This window comes from Stigmatopora nigra, chromosome 2 (genome assembly GCF_051989575.1).
Source record: "Stigmatopora nigra isolate UIUO_SnigA chromosome 2, RoL_Snig_1.1, whole genome shotgun sequence".
NCBI lineage: Eukaryota > Metazoa > Chordata > Actinopteri > Syngnathiformes > Syngnathidae > Stigmatopora > Stigmatopora nigra.
This window is the reverse complement of record NC_135509.1, coordinates 8110421-8128973: the sequence shown is the minus strand read 5'-3', so window position 1 is coordinate 8128973 and position 18553 is coordinate 8110421. Positions and strand designations below refer to the sequence as shown.

The 18553-nt window shown below is 42.3% G+C and overlaps 1 protein-coding gene across 1 annotated transcript in view; it reads right to left on the bottom strand.

Moving 5' to 3' along the window:
- The window catches only part of pclob (piccolo presynaptic cytomatrix protein b), a 42285-nt gene extending 30261 nt beyond the window's left edge, over positions 1–12024 (bottom strand). The window contains exons 1-9 of the mRNA XM_077735065.1: positions 11894–12024; positions 9017–10379; positions 8251–8934; positions 6026–6802; positions 4993–5793; positions 3574–4461; positions 2670–3506; positions 1800–2558; positions 6–1130 (exon numbers count right to left, since the gene is read on the bottom strand). Of these exons, the coding sequence (XP_077591191.1) occupies positions 6–1130; positions 1800–2558; positions 2670–3506; positions 3574–4461; positions 4993–5793; positions 6026–6802; positions 8251–8934; positions 9017–10138 (6993 nt within the window). The 5' untranslated portion in view covers positions 10139–10379; positions 11894–12024. The remainder of the gene's footprint in view (positions 1–5; positions 1131–1799; positions 2559–2669; positions 3507–3573; positions 4462–4992; positions 5794–6025; positions 6803–8250; positions 8935–9016; positions 10380–11893) is intronic.
- Positions 12025–18553: the final 6529 nt, after the last annotated feature.

Sequence of the window (18553 nt, the reverse complement as noted above, 5' to 3'; positions counted from 1 at the left end):
CTCACATCTGCTTTATTTGGCGTTGGGCTAAATCCACACTTGTTGCAGACTGTGCATTCACATCCAGTGCAGGTTTTGTAATTCGGTAGATCTTTGGATTCTGTATTAAGTTGTACTTTGCAAAGAGGACAGTTGGTTGATTTTTTAGCCGCGTTGGGTGTCTCCTGTTTTGAAGGTTCCTTTGAATCTGGGTCTGCTTTCTTTGTTTCTGCTGGAGGAGCTTGGATTGGAGATTGAGTTTGCTCTGAAGCTTTTTCCACAGTTGTCTTTGCCTCCTTTGTTGAGGTTTTAAGTGGTGAGACGGCAGGGCTCGACTTAACCGGTGGAATCTGAGGTGGCAAAACTGTAACAGAGCCTTGTGCCGGGGCGGACATTTTACGAGAGCTCGGTGGAGTCGTACGTGATTCCTCACGAACGGCGGATGAAATCAAAGATGAGGCTGAACTGAAGAGTGATGAACCAAAGCCCATCATCTTCCCACTTACGGCTTCGGTTGTTTTTGAACCAGTTCGTGGGGCTTTTTTGGAATCGCTCTCCGTTTCTTGAGTCCCTTTCGCTGTGGATTCAGTTGATTTGGGTAGTGCCTTTTCAACGAGTTTAGGATCCTCTGCCGTTGATGTCGTAGTCTTGGTCTGATTGTTATCAACAATTGTCACGTCTTGATCCAACGATTTTCCAACCATTTCATGCACTGGTGATGGGTCTGCTTTTGGAAGTGAGCTTGGTAATGGAGGCTCTTTCTTCTCAAGTGAAGAATCAACATCTGTATTGACAGGAAGGGTTTGATCCGTCAGTGGTTGATCGGAGAGTGAGCCGACAGTTGGCTTTTCTTCAGAAGTGATTTGAACCTCCTTTGTAGGCGGTAGCACTGTTTTAATATCTTTTGGTCCGACCGAGACAGAAGCCGGGGTCTCTTCTTTTATTTGTTGTGTTATTGTTGCCATTTTCTCATCCTTGCTTATAACTGCTTTCTGCATTGGGATTCTATCTTTAATTTCATTTGCGGTGGAGGCAGCTGGGGATGTCTCTTTCTTGGCTGACGGCTGAGGTTTCATCAACGGAGGCGTCACTGCTTCTGCTGCGGAGAGAGCTCTCTGCATCTGGCAGGTGAGACATAGCCACTCCTTTTTCTACAACACAACAAAAGGAAGTTGTGCATATTAATGGGAAATGCAGTGGACGTTTTGGTAATATGCTGACCAACAATGCCTGCTTCTATTGCTTTCATACAAAATAAAATCAAGATATTAAAACCCAACTGTAACCAACAACAAAACACATTTAAAATGTGAGTGTATGAGAATAATGTTTGTGTGAGCAGCCACGGGCGTTTGCAAGATTTGTTTGTCGGAACAGAGTTTGCAGCTCCAAATGGGATTAACAAAATGGTATGGCGAAATGAAGGTTTTCAACATTAAAGGAAAGCCTTAACAAATAGCTGTGGCAAGCTGTAAATAACACTGCTGGGGATCGAGATCCTGATGAGACTAACGATTGTTAATTAATAGATATATGCATGTTCAAACAAAGTCTGAGTTATCGTACTCATAGGCAATCTACCAGTAGTACCTTGGTGATCGATTTAATGAGCAAGTCTGTTCTAAAATTATATTGGGCCCAACTATCCATCTACACTCTCGGATAAACGGAAATTAACCAGTGACAACCAATAAAATCCCACCCTGCCTCGCAGTCTCCTTCAAAAAGGCTGTACAATTCGGTCAAACGTTGTCGCTTCTATGAAGCTCCGCGAATTAGAAGAAGAATAAATTAATGACTATAATGAAAACATTACTCACCTCGGATACATTTGGCATTGGGGTGAATCCACATTGCTTGCAGACAGCAGTCTTGCAGTTGGTGCAGGTGTCATAGTTTGGAAGATCTTTGGACCCCACATTTATTTCAACTTTACAAAGCGGACAAGTGGACTGCGCCTCTTTTTTAGATTTTTCCACTTTGATCTGTTCCGTTGAGGCCGTTTCCACCAATTGAGTTTTGTCTGACTTTGTTTCTTCCTCCTTCTTTAGGACAGATGGTGGTTTAGCCTGTCTTGTGGGGGACATCTTGGGAGACACAGGCGGAGTTGAATTGATCAAAGTAGAAGCACTGCTGAAAATGGATGATCCAAAACCGAACATTTTTCCAGTTACTGACTCTGCAGTCTTGGAAGCATCAGACGGGGCTTTACTGCTACTGAAACCAAAAAATCCTCCTGACTCAGAAGCATTGCTCTTCTTGCGTTCAGCTTGTCTGATCTGGCCTGGTGATGTTTTGGGAGTTGGCATATTTTGAAGGTCCTGTGGAGTCTTTTTAATTGGGGATGAGATGCTGTCTTTGGGACCATCTGGCTTGTTAGCCTCCAACGTTGGGGCAGGCTTTGCTGTCCCGGCAGCTGGTTGTCTCTGAGGTGAGATTGGCATTGGAGCCACTTTCTTTTCAGGCTCAGCTGTGCTCACTTTTGCGGCCGGCTGAGAGTTATTCATCACTACTCCCTTGGGGTTGCTCTCGCCTAGAGCTCGTTGCATCTGGCAGGTGAGACAGAGCCACTCCTGAACCTGTTAAAAAGTAACCATATTATTAATACACTTAAATACAGCACCGACCATTAAAAAAGTGCTTATATTTTTTTACAGATTCAAAAATACTAAATATGTATGCAATTTTACCTTTGTTTCATTTGGCATTGGGTTGAAGCCACACTGATTGCATACAATGTTTTTGCATTCAGTGCAACTGTTGGAGTTGTCTTGTTGGAGTTCAACTTTACAGAGTGGACATGTCGATCTTGTTTTGACAGCTGACTTGTTAGCTTCGACAGCCTGCGGACGTTTTGGTGTGTCATTATCTTTTTTAGTGGGACCAGATGGAGGTACTTTTTCTTGCAGTGTTGAATCCGATGATTTCTTCTGTGGCTCCTGCTTCTGTGGAGTAGCAGATTTAAGAACCTTTGCAGGGGACATTTTGGGAGAGGCTGACGGAGAGGTCTTTGGCGGATCCTGAACGGCTGACGTTATTAATGTGGATGCCGAGCTGAAGATTGAGGAACCGAATCCAAACATCTTTTCTGACACAGAGTCAACCGGCTTCTCAACAGCTGGCTTCGATTTTGTAGCACCAAAGCCAAAGAATCCTCCAGTTTCTTGCGACTTTGCTGCCGTGGCATTAGTTTGCTTCTGCGCAGGTTTGTTTGCCGGATCGGTTGGTTTCGCGGGAACTGTCTTTTCAATTTTCTGTTGGAAATTCACATCGGGAGCTGAGCTAACCAACTTAGCGGTGGCGGCTTCTGGTTTGTTTGGTTTTACTGAAGCTAGCTTTTCCTGTTGGGTTTCAGCGGCTTTTGGAGTCACCTCAGTTTGCAAAGTAATTGGTTTGGATGTGTCGGTCGGTTTGACCGCAGCTGGAACGATATCCTTTGCTGCTTGAGGCTGGTTTTGAGAAGTAGGTTGCTCAGAAGCTTCTACTACTCTTTTCATCTGACAGGTAAGACAAAGCCATTCCTTTTTCTGAAAAGAAAAAAGACATTTGATCAAGAAAATGCAAATATATTAAGAAATTATAGTAGTTAGTTACCTCTCCATTGGGCATAGGGTTAAATCCGCATTTGTCACAGACCGTGGTACTGCACTCGGAGCATTTACTATAATTTGGAGGTTCCTTGGAGCCAATGTTAAGTTTGATATTACATAATGGACAGTTTTCCTGTGTGTGAGAATCTTTGGCTATCTTTGGTGCCTGGGATGAAACTTTATCCTGCTCGTTTTGATTTGATTCCTTGACCTCTCGAGCAGAATCTCCAGCTTCTTTTGGTGGCACTTTGATGGGAGAAGATTTCGGTGTAGTTTTGGGAGTGAGCTTGGGCGCAACGGAAATCTTTGGGGACACCTGAACCGGAGCAGACATTTTTCGAGAACTTGGCGGTGTTGTGCGGGAATCTTCCTGTACAGCTGAAGAAATTAACGTTGAGGCCGAGCTGAAAATGGAAGACCCAAAACCAAACATCTTCCCCGAAATTGAGTCTGTGGTCTTGGAAGCATCAGAAGTGCTTTTTGGGGTATTCAAACCCAACTGTTTGGATGGTTCTTTTTGGATATTTGAGGGGACATTGCTTTGTTTTGGTCCAGATATGGCGATTGGGTCTAAAGGTTTTTCAGAAACCTTCATTGGTGGTTCCTTCGGTGTACTTTGCTTGTTCTTTTCTGGTTCTTTAGGACCTATTGGCTTGGTCTTCTCTAGGGTACTTGGTACAGAACCATCCGTCCCCTTATTGGGTACGGCAGTTTGCATTTTTGGAAGCATATCCGGTTTTGATACATCCTTCTTGATTGATTCAACCTCCTTTGTCTTCTGAGGTAGAGGCGATGGTGGGGTTTTAGTTACTGCATTAGGAGGTTTTGTTGAAGGTTCAGATGCATTCAGAGCTCTTTGCATCTGACAGTTCAAACATAGCCATTCGTTGACCTAAAATGAAAATAATCAACATTTACATTGGTTGTCGAACAATGACAAGTATCTGTTCATTCATTCATGCATTTTTTAAAACTCAAATGGCTGCCAGTGACTCAGTTAGTTGTCTGATCCGTTTTGACTGGCATCAGTCAAATTGGATTGGACGTCTAGTGTTGTCACTGACAGTCAAGCTATCTCATTTCAAATATATTTAAATGTCTGTCAAGAACAAGTGTCAAGTCAAACTGGTCTTCTGTGGTTTGGGAAAGTTTCAAAATTGATGCTAGAGTTGAGGCTAATAGACTCTGAGAGAACCAATCCCTGAAGTACAAATGTAATGTGATTTAAACTGTAAATTAGTCAAATTGTGGTTCATAAACAATTGTAGCTATAACTGACGTTTCTGAGGGAAAAATCTAAGGGTAAAAGGCATATTTTCGTGTGTAGTGGGGACTGGAAAACCAATTGAAACCACAAAGGACTTCCTATGAGCAGATATGCTCAGCAAAAAACTAAGATTTTGAACACCAAATGTTTTCTTACCTTGGAAAGGTTTGGCACTGGACTAAAGCCGCACTGATTACAAACAGTGCTTTTGCATCCGGTGCATTTGCTGTAGTTAGGAGGATCCTTTGAGCCATGATTTAGTTCCACCTTACAGAGAGGGCAATTAGACTGGTCGCTTTTAGATAACGGTTGGGAGACCGCTCCGTCCTTTGAAAGATCTGAAGGAGTTTTAGATGGTGTTGACGATTTGGACTCTTGTGTCTTCTGTGCTTCTCTCTCTTGATCAAGAGGTGCCTTGGTCACATTTGTGGCTGGCGTCTTGGGGGAAAGCGAATCATTGGTTTTTGATTCATCCTGGCCAGCTGAGTTAATTAAAGTAGAAGCTGAAGTGAAGATAGAGGAGCCGAAGCTGAACATTTTACCACCTATAGAGTCAGCGGGTTTGACCGTGTCAGACTGAGGTTTAGGACCATGGGGATCTTCTTGGGGTTTTGAAGTAGTGTTTGTTTGCTTGGCTACAGGCAAGACTTTGTCTTCTGGCTGCTTTTGAGGTGCTTTCTTCTGCTCTTCTGATGGAGCTTTCACGCCTGTGGTAGGTTTTTGGTTTGTAACTTCTTTTTTTGGAGATGGCTTTGCAGAAATCTCTTTCATTTTGGAATCAGCACGCATTGGATCGTCTTTTGTTTGGGATTGTTGCTGTGTTGCCTTCTGTGGGACAGTCACAGGCGCAGGAGATTTGTTGGGTGAGGCCTGTGGTTTCATCGAGGGGGTTCCAGGAGGGTCGGATGCTCCAAGGGCTCGTTGCATCTGGCAGTTGAGGCATAGCCACTCTTTCACCTACACAAGATTAGAAATATAGTTATTCATTTAGCTTCCGAGTCACTTATCCTCACAAGGTTTGCTGAACCTCGCCCTAAATGTGGTTCCAGCCAAAAGAAGCATAAAATGAGACCATTGTAAGGGTTAACTTTCAGATTTGTTTTCCTTTTCCAATTCTAGTAAAAAGGAGCTCACTGGTCTGAATTCTAGTGTTAAAAGAATGGAAAATGAATGAATAAAATAATCTTACCTCCTTCACATTTGGCACGGGGCTAAATCCACATTGGTTGCAGACTGTGTTTTTACACCCGGTACAGGTGTTGTAGTTGGGGGGATCTTTCGAACCAATGTTGAGCTGGGATTTACAAACTGGGCAAGATGATAGAACCGGTTTGGAATCCAGGAGAGGAGCAGTCATTTTCTTCATTGGCTCTGATGTAAGTTTTTCTCCTTTTGGTTGTTGGCTTTGTTCCATTTTCTTTTCTGATTTGTTTACAGGCGGGGATTCTTTTGGAGCTGACATCTTGGGAGAGGCCGGTGCTGCCGGTTTAGGTTCATCTTGAACAGCCGAAGTTATCAAAGTGGATGCAGAGCTGAATATAGACGAACCAAATCCAAACATCTTCCCAGTCACGGACTCGGGAGGCTTATTGGCTTCAGGTTGCTTCTTAGGACTGCCAAAACCAAAGAATCCACCTGACTCTTGATGTGGGGCTTCTGTGGCATTGCCCTGCTTTTGCGGCTGCTCTGCTTTTTTCTGTTGATCTGCCTTCACGCTTTCCTGCTGTGCTTTCGGAGCAAGAGCTTGAGTTGCCTGTTTCTGACTCCCTTGTGCTTTAACAGATTCAACATGAGATGGCTGGGCTCCCGGAGTTCTGTGAGGAGAGCCTGGTGTAGGAGTCTTTTGAACAGCAGGCAGAGTAGAGGTCATTTTTGTGGAAGAAGTGGCCGACGTGATGTCTTTGGGAGCGTCAATTTCACTCTTCGTACGTTTCACCTGGCAATTGAGGCAAAGCCACTCCTTGCCCTGAAAAAAAACAGAACAGAAAATAAGATTCTCTTTTTTTGATTTAATTTACTTTTCCACATTCCCGCATTTTAGTTGGATTCATATTCTCATTAGGCTGATAGTAGAGCGGGATGCAAAAGTAGACTGAAGATTGCTAAATTCTACAAATGGTGTTGGTCCTCCTTCCATCATTTTAAATAGAGATACCCCAATACTTATTGTTTTACATTTAGTCAGCTTTTTTTCCAGATCGGAAATTGGAATCCAATACCGATCCGATGACAATCCGAATCACGACAGTACAGAAAACATGAGAATATTGAATAAAATCTGGTTTTGTGATAAAATCTCATACTATCTTATACTTTAAATATAAATAAAAACGTGGGTGTTAATACTGGATCTTTCAGAATGTTGCTAATTTGAAATGCCAATTTTACCATTCATTTAACAATCTAATACAACACTAAGAATGGCTTACAGTTCTATAAGCAAGTAGCAACAGAAATGACTTTAACCAATACCACTCTAACAGACTAAACTGAACAAACAATTAAAAAAGCTATAAAGTCAAACAATTAAGAAAAATCCAATTCTAACCATTTTAGTTGTAGAGCGCAGCGAGTTGGCGTCTCATTTGCAAGACAATAAACGGATTTAATGTGATTTTGGGGAGATGCAATTTAGTGAACAACTACTCGATTACTGGATTTGTAAAGGTTTTTTCTTTTTTCTCTCCACCAAGAGTCGTTTCATAGCACGATGTGACTGTGCACATCTCGATTCCAGGGTGAAGTAGAAGCCTAAGGGTGCCATTGGCAAGCTTGTCCTCACGAAGCGCGCATCGTGCATTGAATTACAGGGTCGAGTGTCAGGTCCTTTGTGCTTCAGACCGCCATTACGATGCCTTATCCATTTACTTCAACGAATGCTGTGGGTTACGAGCGTCCCAGTTGTGGACGCGTATTTTTAGATTGCAGACAAACATCTGATGTCTCTGCGTTTGAGCCATGTTAAGAGAGGTTTTTTTCCAATAAGATTATCTTGGAACAGGAATTAAACAAGCAAGGATGACACTGCAGAATGATAACAATAATGTTTGGACACTAAGTCATTCAATCCCAGTCATGTATGAGCAAAGAAATATACAATTGTGGAGTATATACAAATATTACAGGAAAACATGCTTTAAAGCAGGGGCGCGAAACATGTGGCGCACGGGTGAGAAGCCACTATTTTTAACGAGAAGACACTTTTGTTTGTTTAAGACTCATTGGACAATAAGCCACAGTTCCATTTACGTTAAAAGAGATGGAACTATTTCCACTGTAAATTTAAATAAGACGCATTGGACTATAAACCGCAAAATTCAGAATTTAGAAAATTGTGGTTCGTATGGTTGGTAAATCGTTCAAAAGTTTAGCCATTCTAGAGAATTTTATCATTCATTGTTGTGTCTGTATTACCTCCTTTACATTTGGCATAGGATTAAATCCACATTGATTGCAGACGGTGCTTTTGCAGTCAGTGCATTTTCTGTAATTGGGAGGGTCCTTGGAGCCCACGTTGAGCACCATTTTACAAAGAGGACATGACGATTGGCCTTTAGTGGGAACGTGGGCGGGGGATTTCAAAGGTTCCGACGGAGAACGTCCACCAGGCGGAAGGCTAGACGGCTCTGGTTGTAGTTTCTTCTCCTGGACGGTATTTTTGCTCTGCATACGAGGAGAAATCGGTGGTGTAGTTTTAGGTTCGTCCTGAACCGCTGAGGTTATTAGTGTCGACGCGGAGCTGAAAATGGAGGAACCAAAACCGAACATTTTCCCAGTCACCGATTCCTCAGGTTTTGCCGGTTTAGAAGCGCCGAAACCGAACAGGCCGCCAGATTCCTGTGGACCCGTTGTTTTTGGACCGGTTTTCTCTGGGTTTTGCTTCCGGGAGTCCGGAGTGATATGTTTGGGACTTGCTTGGCCTTTTGTTGCCTCACTTTTGGCACCTGATGTCGTTTGCGTCTTGTTGGGTGAAGCGGAAACGGAGGGGGGTTGCATTTTGGAGGGTGGTGGCATTTTGGAAGGAGACGGCGTTGGCCTTTTCGTCGGAGGTGCTTCAGCTCTCTTTATCTGGCAGGTCAGACAAAGCCACTCAGATGCCTGGAAAGAATGAAATTGAACAGAGATTAGTCAAATGTTCTCAATTTGAATCGTGTGGGTATAAGAGCTTGGAAATACTCACATCAGCATCAGGAGGGCTGAAGCCACACAAGCTGCAGACTTCAGTTTTACACTGCGTGCAGGTTTTGTGGTTGGGTGGTTCCTTGGTGTGCATATTGAGTTTGGTTGTATTGCACACAGGACAAAGCGGAAATTCTTTCTTAACGTTTGGTGTCGGGGGTCCTTTTTGGTTTCCTTGTTGAGCTTGCTGCGATGGTCCTATTTTGGAGGAGGCTTGTTGTGGGGCAGGTTTGGGAGAACTTGGTTGTTGTTGTTGTGGAGATGGTTTGTGGAGACCCTGGTTTTGGGGAGATGGTTTCTGGGGACCCTGGAGTTGGGGAGATGGTTTCTGGGGACCCTGGTTTTGGGGAGATGGTTTAGACGGCCCTGATTGTGTCTGGGACCTCTGTTGTTGAGGAGATGGTTTAGGGGAGCCCTGTTGTTGAAGAGATGGTTTAGGGGAGCCCTGTTGTTGAGGGGATGGTTTAGGGGAGCCCTGTTGTTGTGTTGATAATTTAGGCGGCCCTGATTGGGTTTGGGATGGTTTCTGGGATCCCTGTTGTTGGGGAGATGGTTTAGGTGGACCTGATTGTTGCTCATTCGGTTTAAGAGGACCAGGTTGTTGGGACCCTGATTGTGTTTGGGACGGTTTAGGTGGCCCTGACTGTGGCTGAGACGGTTTAGGAGAGCCTTGTTGTTGCAAAGATGATTTTGGTGGTCCTGGTTGTTGCTGGGATGGTTTAGGGGAGCCCTGTGGTGGTATAATTTGTGTTGTTGCGATTTGGGGACCTTGTAGTTTTGTTCCCGCTCTAGCAATGTCACTTTGAACTACAGGTTTGGGTGCACCTTGTTGCTGCAAGCCTTTCAGTTGACTGGCAGACTGTTTTGGTGGTCCTGCCTGTCCATTGCCGTGTGGTTGTTGGGGTCCTTGTTTTTCAGAGGGCTGGCTTTTCTGCACAGGAGTGCCCTGGTTAGATTTCGGCAGTTCTTTCTGTTGTGGTGGAGGCCCTTTGCTGGGGTTAGGTTGTCCACCTTTCGCGGTTTTATCTCCATCCCCGTCGTCACCAAATAGACCAAATTTGTTGACAGCAGAAGACATGGCGCTGAGTGGGTTGCTCCCACTTAGAAATTTGGAGGAAAACATGTTGGGATCTTCCTCTTGCTCTTCTTCCTCTTCTTCGTCGTCCTCCGTGAAGGAGCTGGAATCTACGGAAGTGTCCGAGTCGGAGCAGGAGCCACTGTCTGTTCCCCGTCCAGGGGCTCCGGCCGAGGCCTGGGGAGGAGCTTGAGTTGATGCTGAGGAGAGTGCATCGACTGCCCCGCTACTGCTGCTACTGCTGCTGCTCCCTGGACTCTCCTCTGGCTCGGCATCTACGTGAGACTTTCTGAAAAGAGACAAGGGAGAGGCGGAGGTGGAGGAGTGAGGGGTGGTCAGGGGTTGACAGGGAACAAGATAAGATGGAAGGATAACACAAGGAAAGCAAATTAACATCAATTCATTCCCTGTATCGGTATCTTTCACTACATGCTGAAGGAACGGAAATGCTCAATAGTCACTGCCTTCAATACAAATAAAACATTAATGAGATGAAAAGCATAAAGGAATTATTAGCCTTTGACAAGGATAGAGGTCCACTTGCTGATATCCAAAAGCTAACTGATAGAAATTCTATAAGCAAACATCAACTAACTTTGAGGGTTCACCATCCTATATTTATAGGGAGCAAAATTTAAGACGCTTTTGGCATAATTGATCATTATCCATCATAGAAAATGGCAAAAAAACATGTACCTATGTGCCACACAAGTATTTTTGAATGAATAAGTTGCCTCAGCCAAAAAAACACAATGAGATAAAAATATAAGCCACATTTTTGGCAGAACCATTTGTCATTGTATCAGAAACTAAGAATAAACATGATAAAGTATCGATAGTATAATAGAAAACTGCCCTTTTTTAACAGTTTTCAAATAACTATACCCTAAAAAAAACAGCATAGCAGGTCAGATTTAAAAAAGAAAACATAGGCCACACTTCAGTATAAGCAGGCCCAGCCTAACTGCAAAAAAAAGTGTGACTTATAGTGAGGAAAATACGGTAATTGCCACTCTGGTTGCATTTCACAAACTCTAATGATGCCAACCGATAATCCAGATGCAAAACCTTCCCCCTCTTTACATGCCGATTATTACTCAGTGTCCACTCACGCTGTTACATAACGTGATTAATTCTGCGCGCACACGCAGGGACACTCCAGTGATGTGTGATTTGAGCATTTGGACGTTAACTCCATGCCATCGAAGATCCAGATCCTTGCGTGTGGAATGGCTTGGAAAGTGCCTGGGTGATGCTGAAACATTCACACTTACACAGAACAATGTGAACAAACCATGTGTGAAGAGGCGATTTCTTCTCTAAGGGCTGAACCAAATTGTCATCTCTTTCTACTCCCGATCAGAAAACAACATCGCTATTTCATTGCAGCACTGGTCCAGTCACATGACATCTTACGGCCAATCCACCAGATCATCAAAACCCCATCATAGAAGCCACCACCACAACATGTTATCAAACCTCGCAGGATGATTGTACAGCGTGACGGATGAAGAACAGAGTCATCCTCCACATCTCTTTGCACTTGCCCTTGACCAGAAGCTACACTTGACGTTCATTTTGTCAGAAAGTGTCGTAAATACGCTAGATTCGAAAGAGGGAAGCCCTGTCAACCCGCGAAACATTACGAAAGGGGGAAAGAGAGAGAGGGAGAGGGAGGAAAAAAAACCCACGCTCGTCACGCTCATCTCCTCCCACGCCAGAGCATCCTTCACCCCGCACGGCCACAATGTCAAATGGCATGTCGCTCCATGTTCCGGTGTTAAAAAAAACGAGGGCGAATACCTTCAGTGAGATCCGATGCACGAGGCCATCCCACTCCCCGATGCGCTCACCGAGTGCGTGGCTGGAGAGAGATGGAGGGCACACGGGCATCGGCGGTGGACGGAGGGAGCGAGGATCAGCAACATCCTCCGGATAGAGATGGGAGGAAAAAATGCTTCCCGCTGCAGTGCGCATGCGTCAGATTTGACAGGTGATCGCAATGAACGGCCAGGAAAATTAAAGGGGACGCGCAAGGGTTTGGGCTCCACGTGACTCACGTGATGACGCCCAAAGCCTGTTGAATTGCGGTGATTTAAATTTGAGGAAAGGCGTGCACGTCCTGTTATCCTGCACGAATATGATATTATGGGATGTATCAGGGGACTCCAACTCTGGTCCTATATAATGGTATACGTACACCAGGGGTGGGCAATCCGGTTCTCAAGAGCTGCCGTGAATGCAGCTGTGGTTCCAACCAATCCAATGCAGTCTGTTTAGCCAATCAGATTTCTGCTAAAACAAGAATCACCTGACTGCAATACACACTGATTTTATATCTAACCTACCAGACTGGTGGAAAGGTTTCCTCTTATGGGTTGGAATGAAAACCTGCACCCACTCTATGCAATATTTTGCCCACCCCTGGTATACACAAAACAATTTCCTGCCATTGACAACAATTTAGGTCCAGTTCACTTAAAGTGGCTATAAATGCTCATCATTCAGTGCCCCTGATGTCAAATCCATATTGACATTCATTCATTTGACCCTCCCAGTCAAAACGGATTGGACATCTAGCATCGTCTATGGTGAGCAGTATAAGTTAACTTTTTTATGCCTAAAATAAACAGGTTAGGCCCATATGAGATCTAGTTGACATAAATCTGGCAAACTGAGTTTGACACCTGTGAACAAGGGAGTGCTGTGTTCCATCAGCAACACAAAAATTCAACCTTCTTCCCAGCCATTTCCTGAGTTGCTGTTTTTATTTTTAATGAGGACACCAGTGCCAGACAGTAAATATCCAGAGGCGCGCAGCACCTCAGGAAGGTCAGCGTTCCCCTTTAGTGGCCTTCACACTGCCTTTTGTTTTTGCTATTGGAGACCCACACTTAAAAATGTCATGTGCACAGACAACCTGCTCAATCTCATCCTGATGTTGTTGAAAAAACAGTGAAATTTAAGTGGAAGTAAAGAAAATGGGAGAATTTAGTCACAAACCCAGAGAAAATATATTTTAGCACGTATGTAAGATACCCTCAGTGTAATTTATAGGTAAAACTTAAAGAAAGGGGAGATATATTTTTGGTTTGGTACGTCTGTTTAGGTGTTTGTGTTCAGGATTACTCAAGATCGAATAAAAGGGTTATTGCCAAACTCCCTGGTAGTGATTACTAACTTTTGGTGTAAACAGATCAAATGTCATATAGCGATGGTGGACGAGACGTTAGTGTGTAGCCTCACATTTCTGTGATCGAAAGTTCAATCCCAGGTAGGTACATGTTGTGCACATTGGCTGGCATAGGCTTAAGCACCCCCCTTGTGGGGATAAGTGTTTCACAAGACAGCATATTTAAATATGAGTTCTTGCATTGGATGCACAGAGTTCTGCACGCGTGTTAATATTTGCGGTTGAATTCAATTGAAGGAGATGCGGGGGAAGCAATAAGAATGAGTTATTGTGGATGGGAATCCTGTCTGATGTGCAGATGAACAATTGTCAGGAATTATTTTCATTTTCTGGGACGTTACGTGCTTCCAAATCATCTCTACGCAACTCTTAAATCCAAAAGAGTGGTTGTTCTCGCCAGGCTTTTGAAAAACAACATGGGGCAGTGCAAGATAAAATGTGTAAACCACCAGCTGCACGCCGCCTATCCGTTTTCCTCCCACGCACCGGAGAGCTATACTTAAATCTCAAGCGTCATCATGCCCGACAAGAAAAATGAATGGCCTGCTCCCTGGAGCTGGACAGGATGAGCAATCGTTAGATAATTTATTTTGCGAGTTTCCCAAATTATTCCTTCTGTATTTAAAAAAAAAAATCTGATTAAAATATGCTATCACAGCACAAAATATTGAAGACAGCCTTTCCACTCTTAACTTCAGAAACATTAATATTATAACCAGAAGTGCGCTTATTTATTCAAATGATCTCATATTGCCGGTTTAAACCCCCATCGGTGGTTTCTGACTTTCTTTTGTAGAGTTATGTTCTCCCTGGGCTTGCGTGGGTTTTCTCTAGGTACTCCAGTTTACCTCCACATCCCAAAAACATGCATGCTAGGCTAATTGTATGTTATATTGTGCCTCTAAGTCAGGGGTGGTCAAACTTTTTGGCCCGGGGGCCACATTGACTTTAAAATTTTGACAGATGAGCCGGGTCAGCACAAGATAGGATACATATAAAAAAGTGCATCCGTTAACAGTACATATGAAAAATAAACAGAAAAAAAGACTAAAGTATTAACATACTCATCATATATCACTAAAGTAAAAAGTATAAAGTACAAAGTAAAGTAACAAGTATTAAGAAAGATTAAAATGTAATTTAAAAAAGAGAGAGGGGCTGTAAAACACAAAAAAACAAATAAGAGTGGACAGAGCTACTGCCACTGGCTTCCGCGCGATGACGCCATTTTGGGGGAAAAAAAAACATCCGCGGGTCAGATTAAAAAGCCTAATGGACCGTATGTGGCCCGACGGCCGTAGTTTACCCACCATGTCTGCTCTAAGTACTATGAGCGTGCGTGGTTATTTGTCTCATTGTGTGGAAACCAATCCAGGGTTACCCATGTAGTTGGCTAATATAGACTCCGACACCCTCTGCAACCCTTGTGAGCATAAGCAATATGAAAAATGAATGAATGAATATCTTTACTATTTAGAAATGACCCAAAATGTGATGTCCACATGTATAGATGGATTCTATTTATAAATCAATGGCATGCACTTGTATCCAATAATGAAGACTTTTTGTGCAATCCTCTCCAAACTCGAAATTTCGACTGGTAGTCAGTCATGTTTCTGGGTCGGCATGACCCAATATTGGAGTGTCACAACAACACCATCACTTTGGAACTGCAATATTCTTCACTCACAACACACACAAGCTTCTCACTTTCCATCCGTCTTTTTTGTCCTTTTGCCGGATCTACCAGTCAAATAAATGGAGCTTTAAGCAGTACTTATCGCTCTCATTTAAATTATGCCAACACGCCAGAGCGTGATTCATTATAGCATGTTCCTATTTCAATGCAATTTTCAGCTCAACTAAACTTTCTGCAAATTACATTTGACATTTTTTTTTAATCCAAGCAGGACTCACCTCTGGCGACCTTTCAAGAAGGCGAAGCAGTTTTTTCCCGGCATATTATTATTTTATTTTTTTCACCTGCCAGAGGTGAATAGCAGCGACCTGCAAGTTTCTAGCTTTGTGTGCCTGTTGCGTTTTTGGAAGGTAATAGTGGGTTTGTCAGTATGTAATCAATACAGTAATATGATCCGGTACACTTGGGTTCTGTCATTAAATTTACATATCCACCCCTGGGGAGTAGGGGATGTACTCCATTTTGTCCCATGAGCGTAAAGTCAACACATTTGCCTAGACAAGCAACATTGCGCTCATTAGTTTGTACACAACGTGGTATATATGATTTATTCATGTAGAGTTGTAGTTATTGTAAAATATTGCTGATTTATTTATGTTCACACATTGCATTGTAAATATATATTATATATATTTTTTCTCGTGCCACCGGCAATGCTGCTAACTGTCTTTGCTGAGGCACCCTGAACCCTAAATATAGAGTATGAATAGTAAAGTATAATGCAGTATACTGTAGTGTGGTACATATCAACATATGATGATTTTAAAATGGATACTTGTTAGATAACCATTGGCAAACTACAGCCCATGGGCCAAACCCGGCCCGCTAGGCCTTTTAATCCGGCCCGCCGACGTTGTCCAAATGTATTTTTTTCTCCTCAAGATGGCGCCGTCACGCGGAAGTCAGTGGCAGTAGCTCTGTACACTCTTATTTGTTTTTCGTGTTTTACAGCCCATCTGTCTTTTTTAAATTACATTTGAATATTTCTTAATACATTCCTTTTTACTTTACTTCGTACTTTATACTTTTTACTTTAATGACGAGTGATAAGTATGTTAATACTTTAGTCCTTTTTTTCTGTTTATGTTTCATAAGTACTGTAAACGGATGCACTTTTTTATATGTATCATATCTTGTGCTGACCCGGCCCATCTGTCAAATTTTTAAAGTCAATGTAGCCCCCGGGCCGAAAAGTTTGCCCACCCCACAGAAATATGACAGTCACCAGCCAGTTCCTTCCTCGGCCTGCTAGCATTGGTCATCCAGACCAGTCCGATCATCTCCACAACGGTCCGACAAGCTAAAAATACTCTTAAAGGAACAACAACAGAGTTCATCGGCACTTCTATTCTCGTCTCGCTTCGCTCCCGACAGGCTGAATCAGTGAGCGCTAAGTCATTTTTAATGACGAAGCGGAGTTCAATCATAGGTTCTCATTCGTGACCAAACTGGCAAATGGAAGAGAGATTCTACATCTGGTCTCCAAATGAGATTCCGAGCACCAAATGAAAGTTAACAATGCTCAAGATAGAAACGCACCGATACGGACATCGGTTAGTGTCAATGAATGAAATGTAAATATTCAAAGATCTTGTAGACATGCATTTTTAATGACAAAAGAGACATAAAGAAACCCTGCTGAGATTCTATTATGGTCTCATACTGGCTATTATTCATGCTTTATGGCAGCCAATTCACAGTGGTCACACAAAGAGATGAATAACATAATGATAATTAATAAAATAATCATAATATACAATGGTGAAATATATTAAAATAAAAAATGTAATTAAGAAAATATATTTCCATTGTTTTTCAGTCATTGTTTTAATGAAAAATTGAAACTACATTTTTTTCTTCCACTTTTTATTACAGATTATTACGACACATTGCATGATAAACACAACAATTCTACGCATTTTCATTTAGTCATATATGCTTTTTTGCTGAATCCTATCCTCTTTTTATGTCATATTTTTGCAAGAATGATGATCCACAACACTACCATTTCTGTTTAGCACACTTACTACCGTATTTTCACGACTATAAGGCGCACCACATTAAAGGCGCACCCTCAATGAATGACATTTTTTCCTTTTATAAGGCACACTGGATTATAAGGCGCACTGTCTATTTTGGAGAAAATTTAAGACTTTTAAGTGCGCCTTATAGTCGTGAAAATACGGTATAATAATTATGGATCTAGATTTTATTAGTGCAACATAAAAATTACACTTTCTAAAACATTACTTGCTTTCACTGTATTTTCCTTCCCTCGTATTTATGGCCCCTACTTGTACAGTCTAATTACACTAGTTTAGTCCACATGGAATTGATAGCTTTGTGTCTTAATGAGTTTGTTTGAATTCCAAGATGGTGGCCACAGGATGATTGAGCATCACCTTCAGGTGTGCCTTTCATCAGCAACTTCTAATAGCATCGTGTCTGCCTGGCAAATTAAGACTGAGAAACGGTACCATATGGTGTGTGTACACCCATGTGTGTGTATGTGTGTGTGAGTGTGTGTGTGTTTGTGCATTTTGTGAAGTCAACCTGCAGAAGGAGGAGATCCATTCTCTCATCAAATATTCACCAGAGAGGCTCCCAACAGCCTGCCATTTTAGCCCGGCTACAACTCTCTGACGGATGCTTTCACACACACAAAAATGCACGAACATGCTATTTACCACATATGCTTTGTTTTCAAACACCCCGCAGTTCTATTCAAATGTTAATGTTAGAACCCCATTGCTCTTTTCCCATAAAACTGGACTTAATATGTTTTTCTTCATACTTTAAAACTGTTCCAATGGGAATAAACCCTCGAATATTAGTTGTCAGATTCAAAAGGTCACGTGTAGAATAAAGTGCAAGAGATTTTTTTTTCTTTTAAGCACAGCAAGGAAGCAGCTTTATGGCCACTTAGTGTGCATTAGCATGCCTTCAAGTAGATTTGGACGAGTATTTCCGAAGATGGCGTAACAAGTAAAGGGGAGGGGAAAAAAATCTTCTTAACACGCTTAATCAAATCACTCATATAAATCCTTGCGTTAGTGAATGTCTGCATTTGCGGTTATAATCGCTAGCGAGGTTTTGTGCTGTTCTTGCACATTTACTGCCATCCATAGTGATAGACGTCCAATCAGTTTTGTCTGGGAAGGTTAGCAGCGACTCAACAGCTGGTAATGAGTTAAAATCAGATATGGTTCAGTAACTGATATTGGAACATAATAATGCACTGGAACATAATGTACACACATGTATATATTCTTTATCCTCTGCAAAAACTACTGCAAAGAACTTAAATACAAGCCGTTGAAGTTAAAGGAAGTCGAAGTAACGATTCTGTGTTTTGCAAAAGGTCATTGTTGGCAATACCCACTGTTTTAAAATACTTGGACATAAATCATTCCCTTAACTAAATGTAATATTGTATGTAATATAAAAATTTGAGCACTTGGCTAAAGGTTGGCTAAACAACATTCATACCTAAAAGAAATCCTTACAGGTGTGTGATAGATATTATTTTGAAATTTGCATTAAATATTAACACAATATTAAATGAGATTGT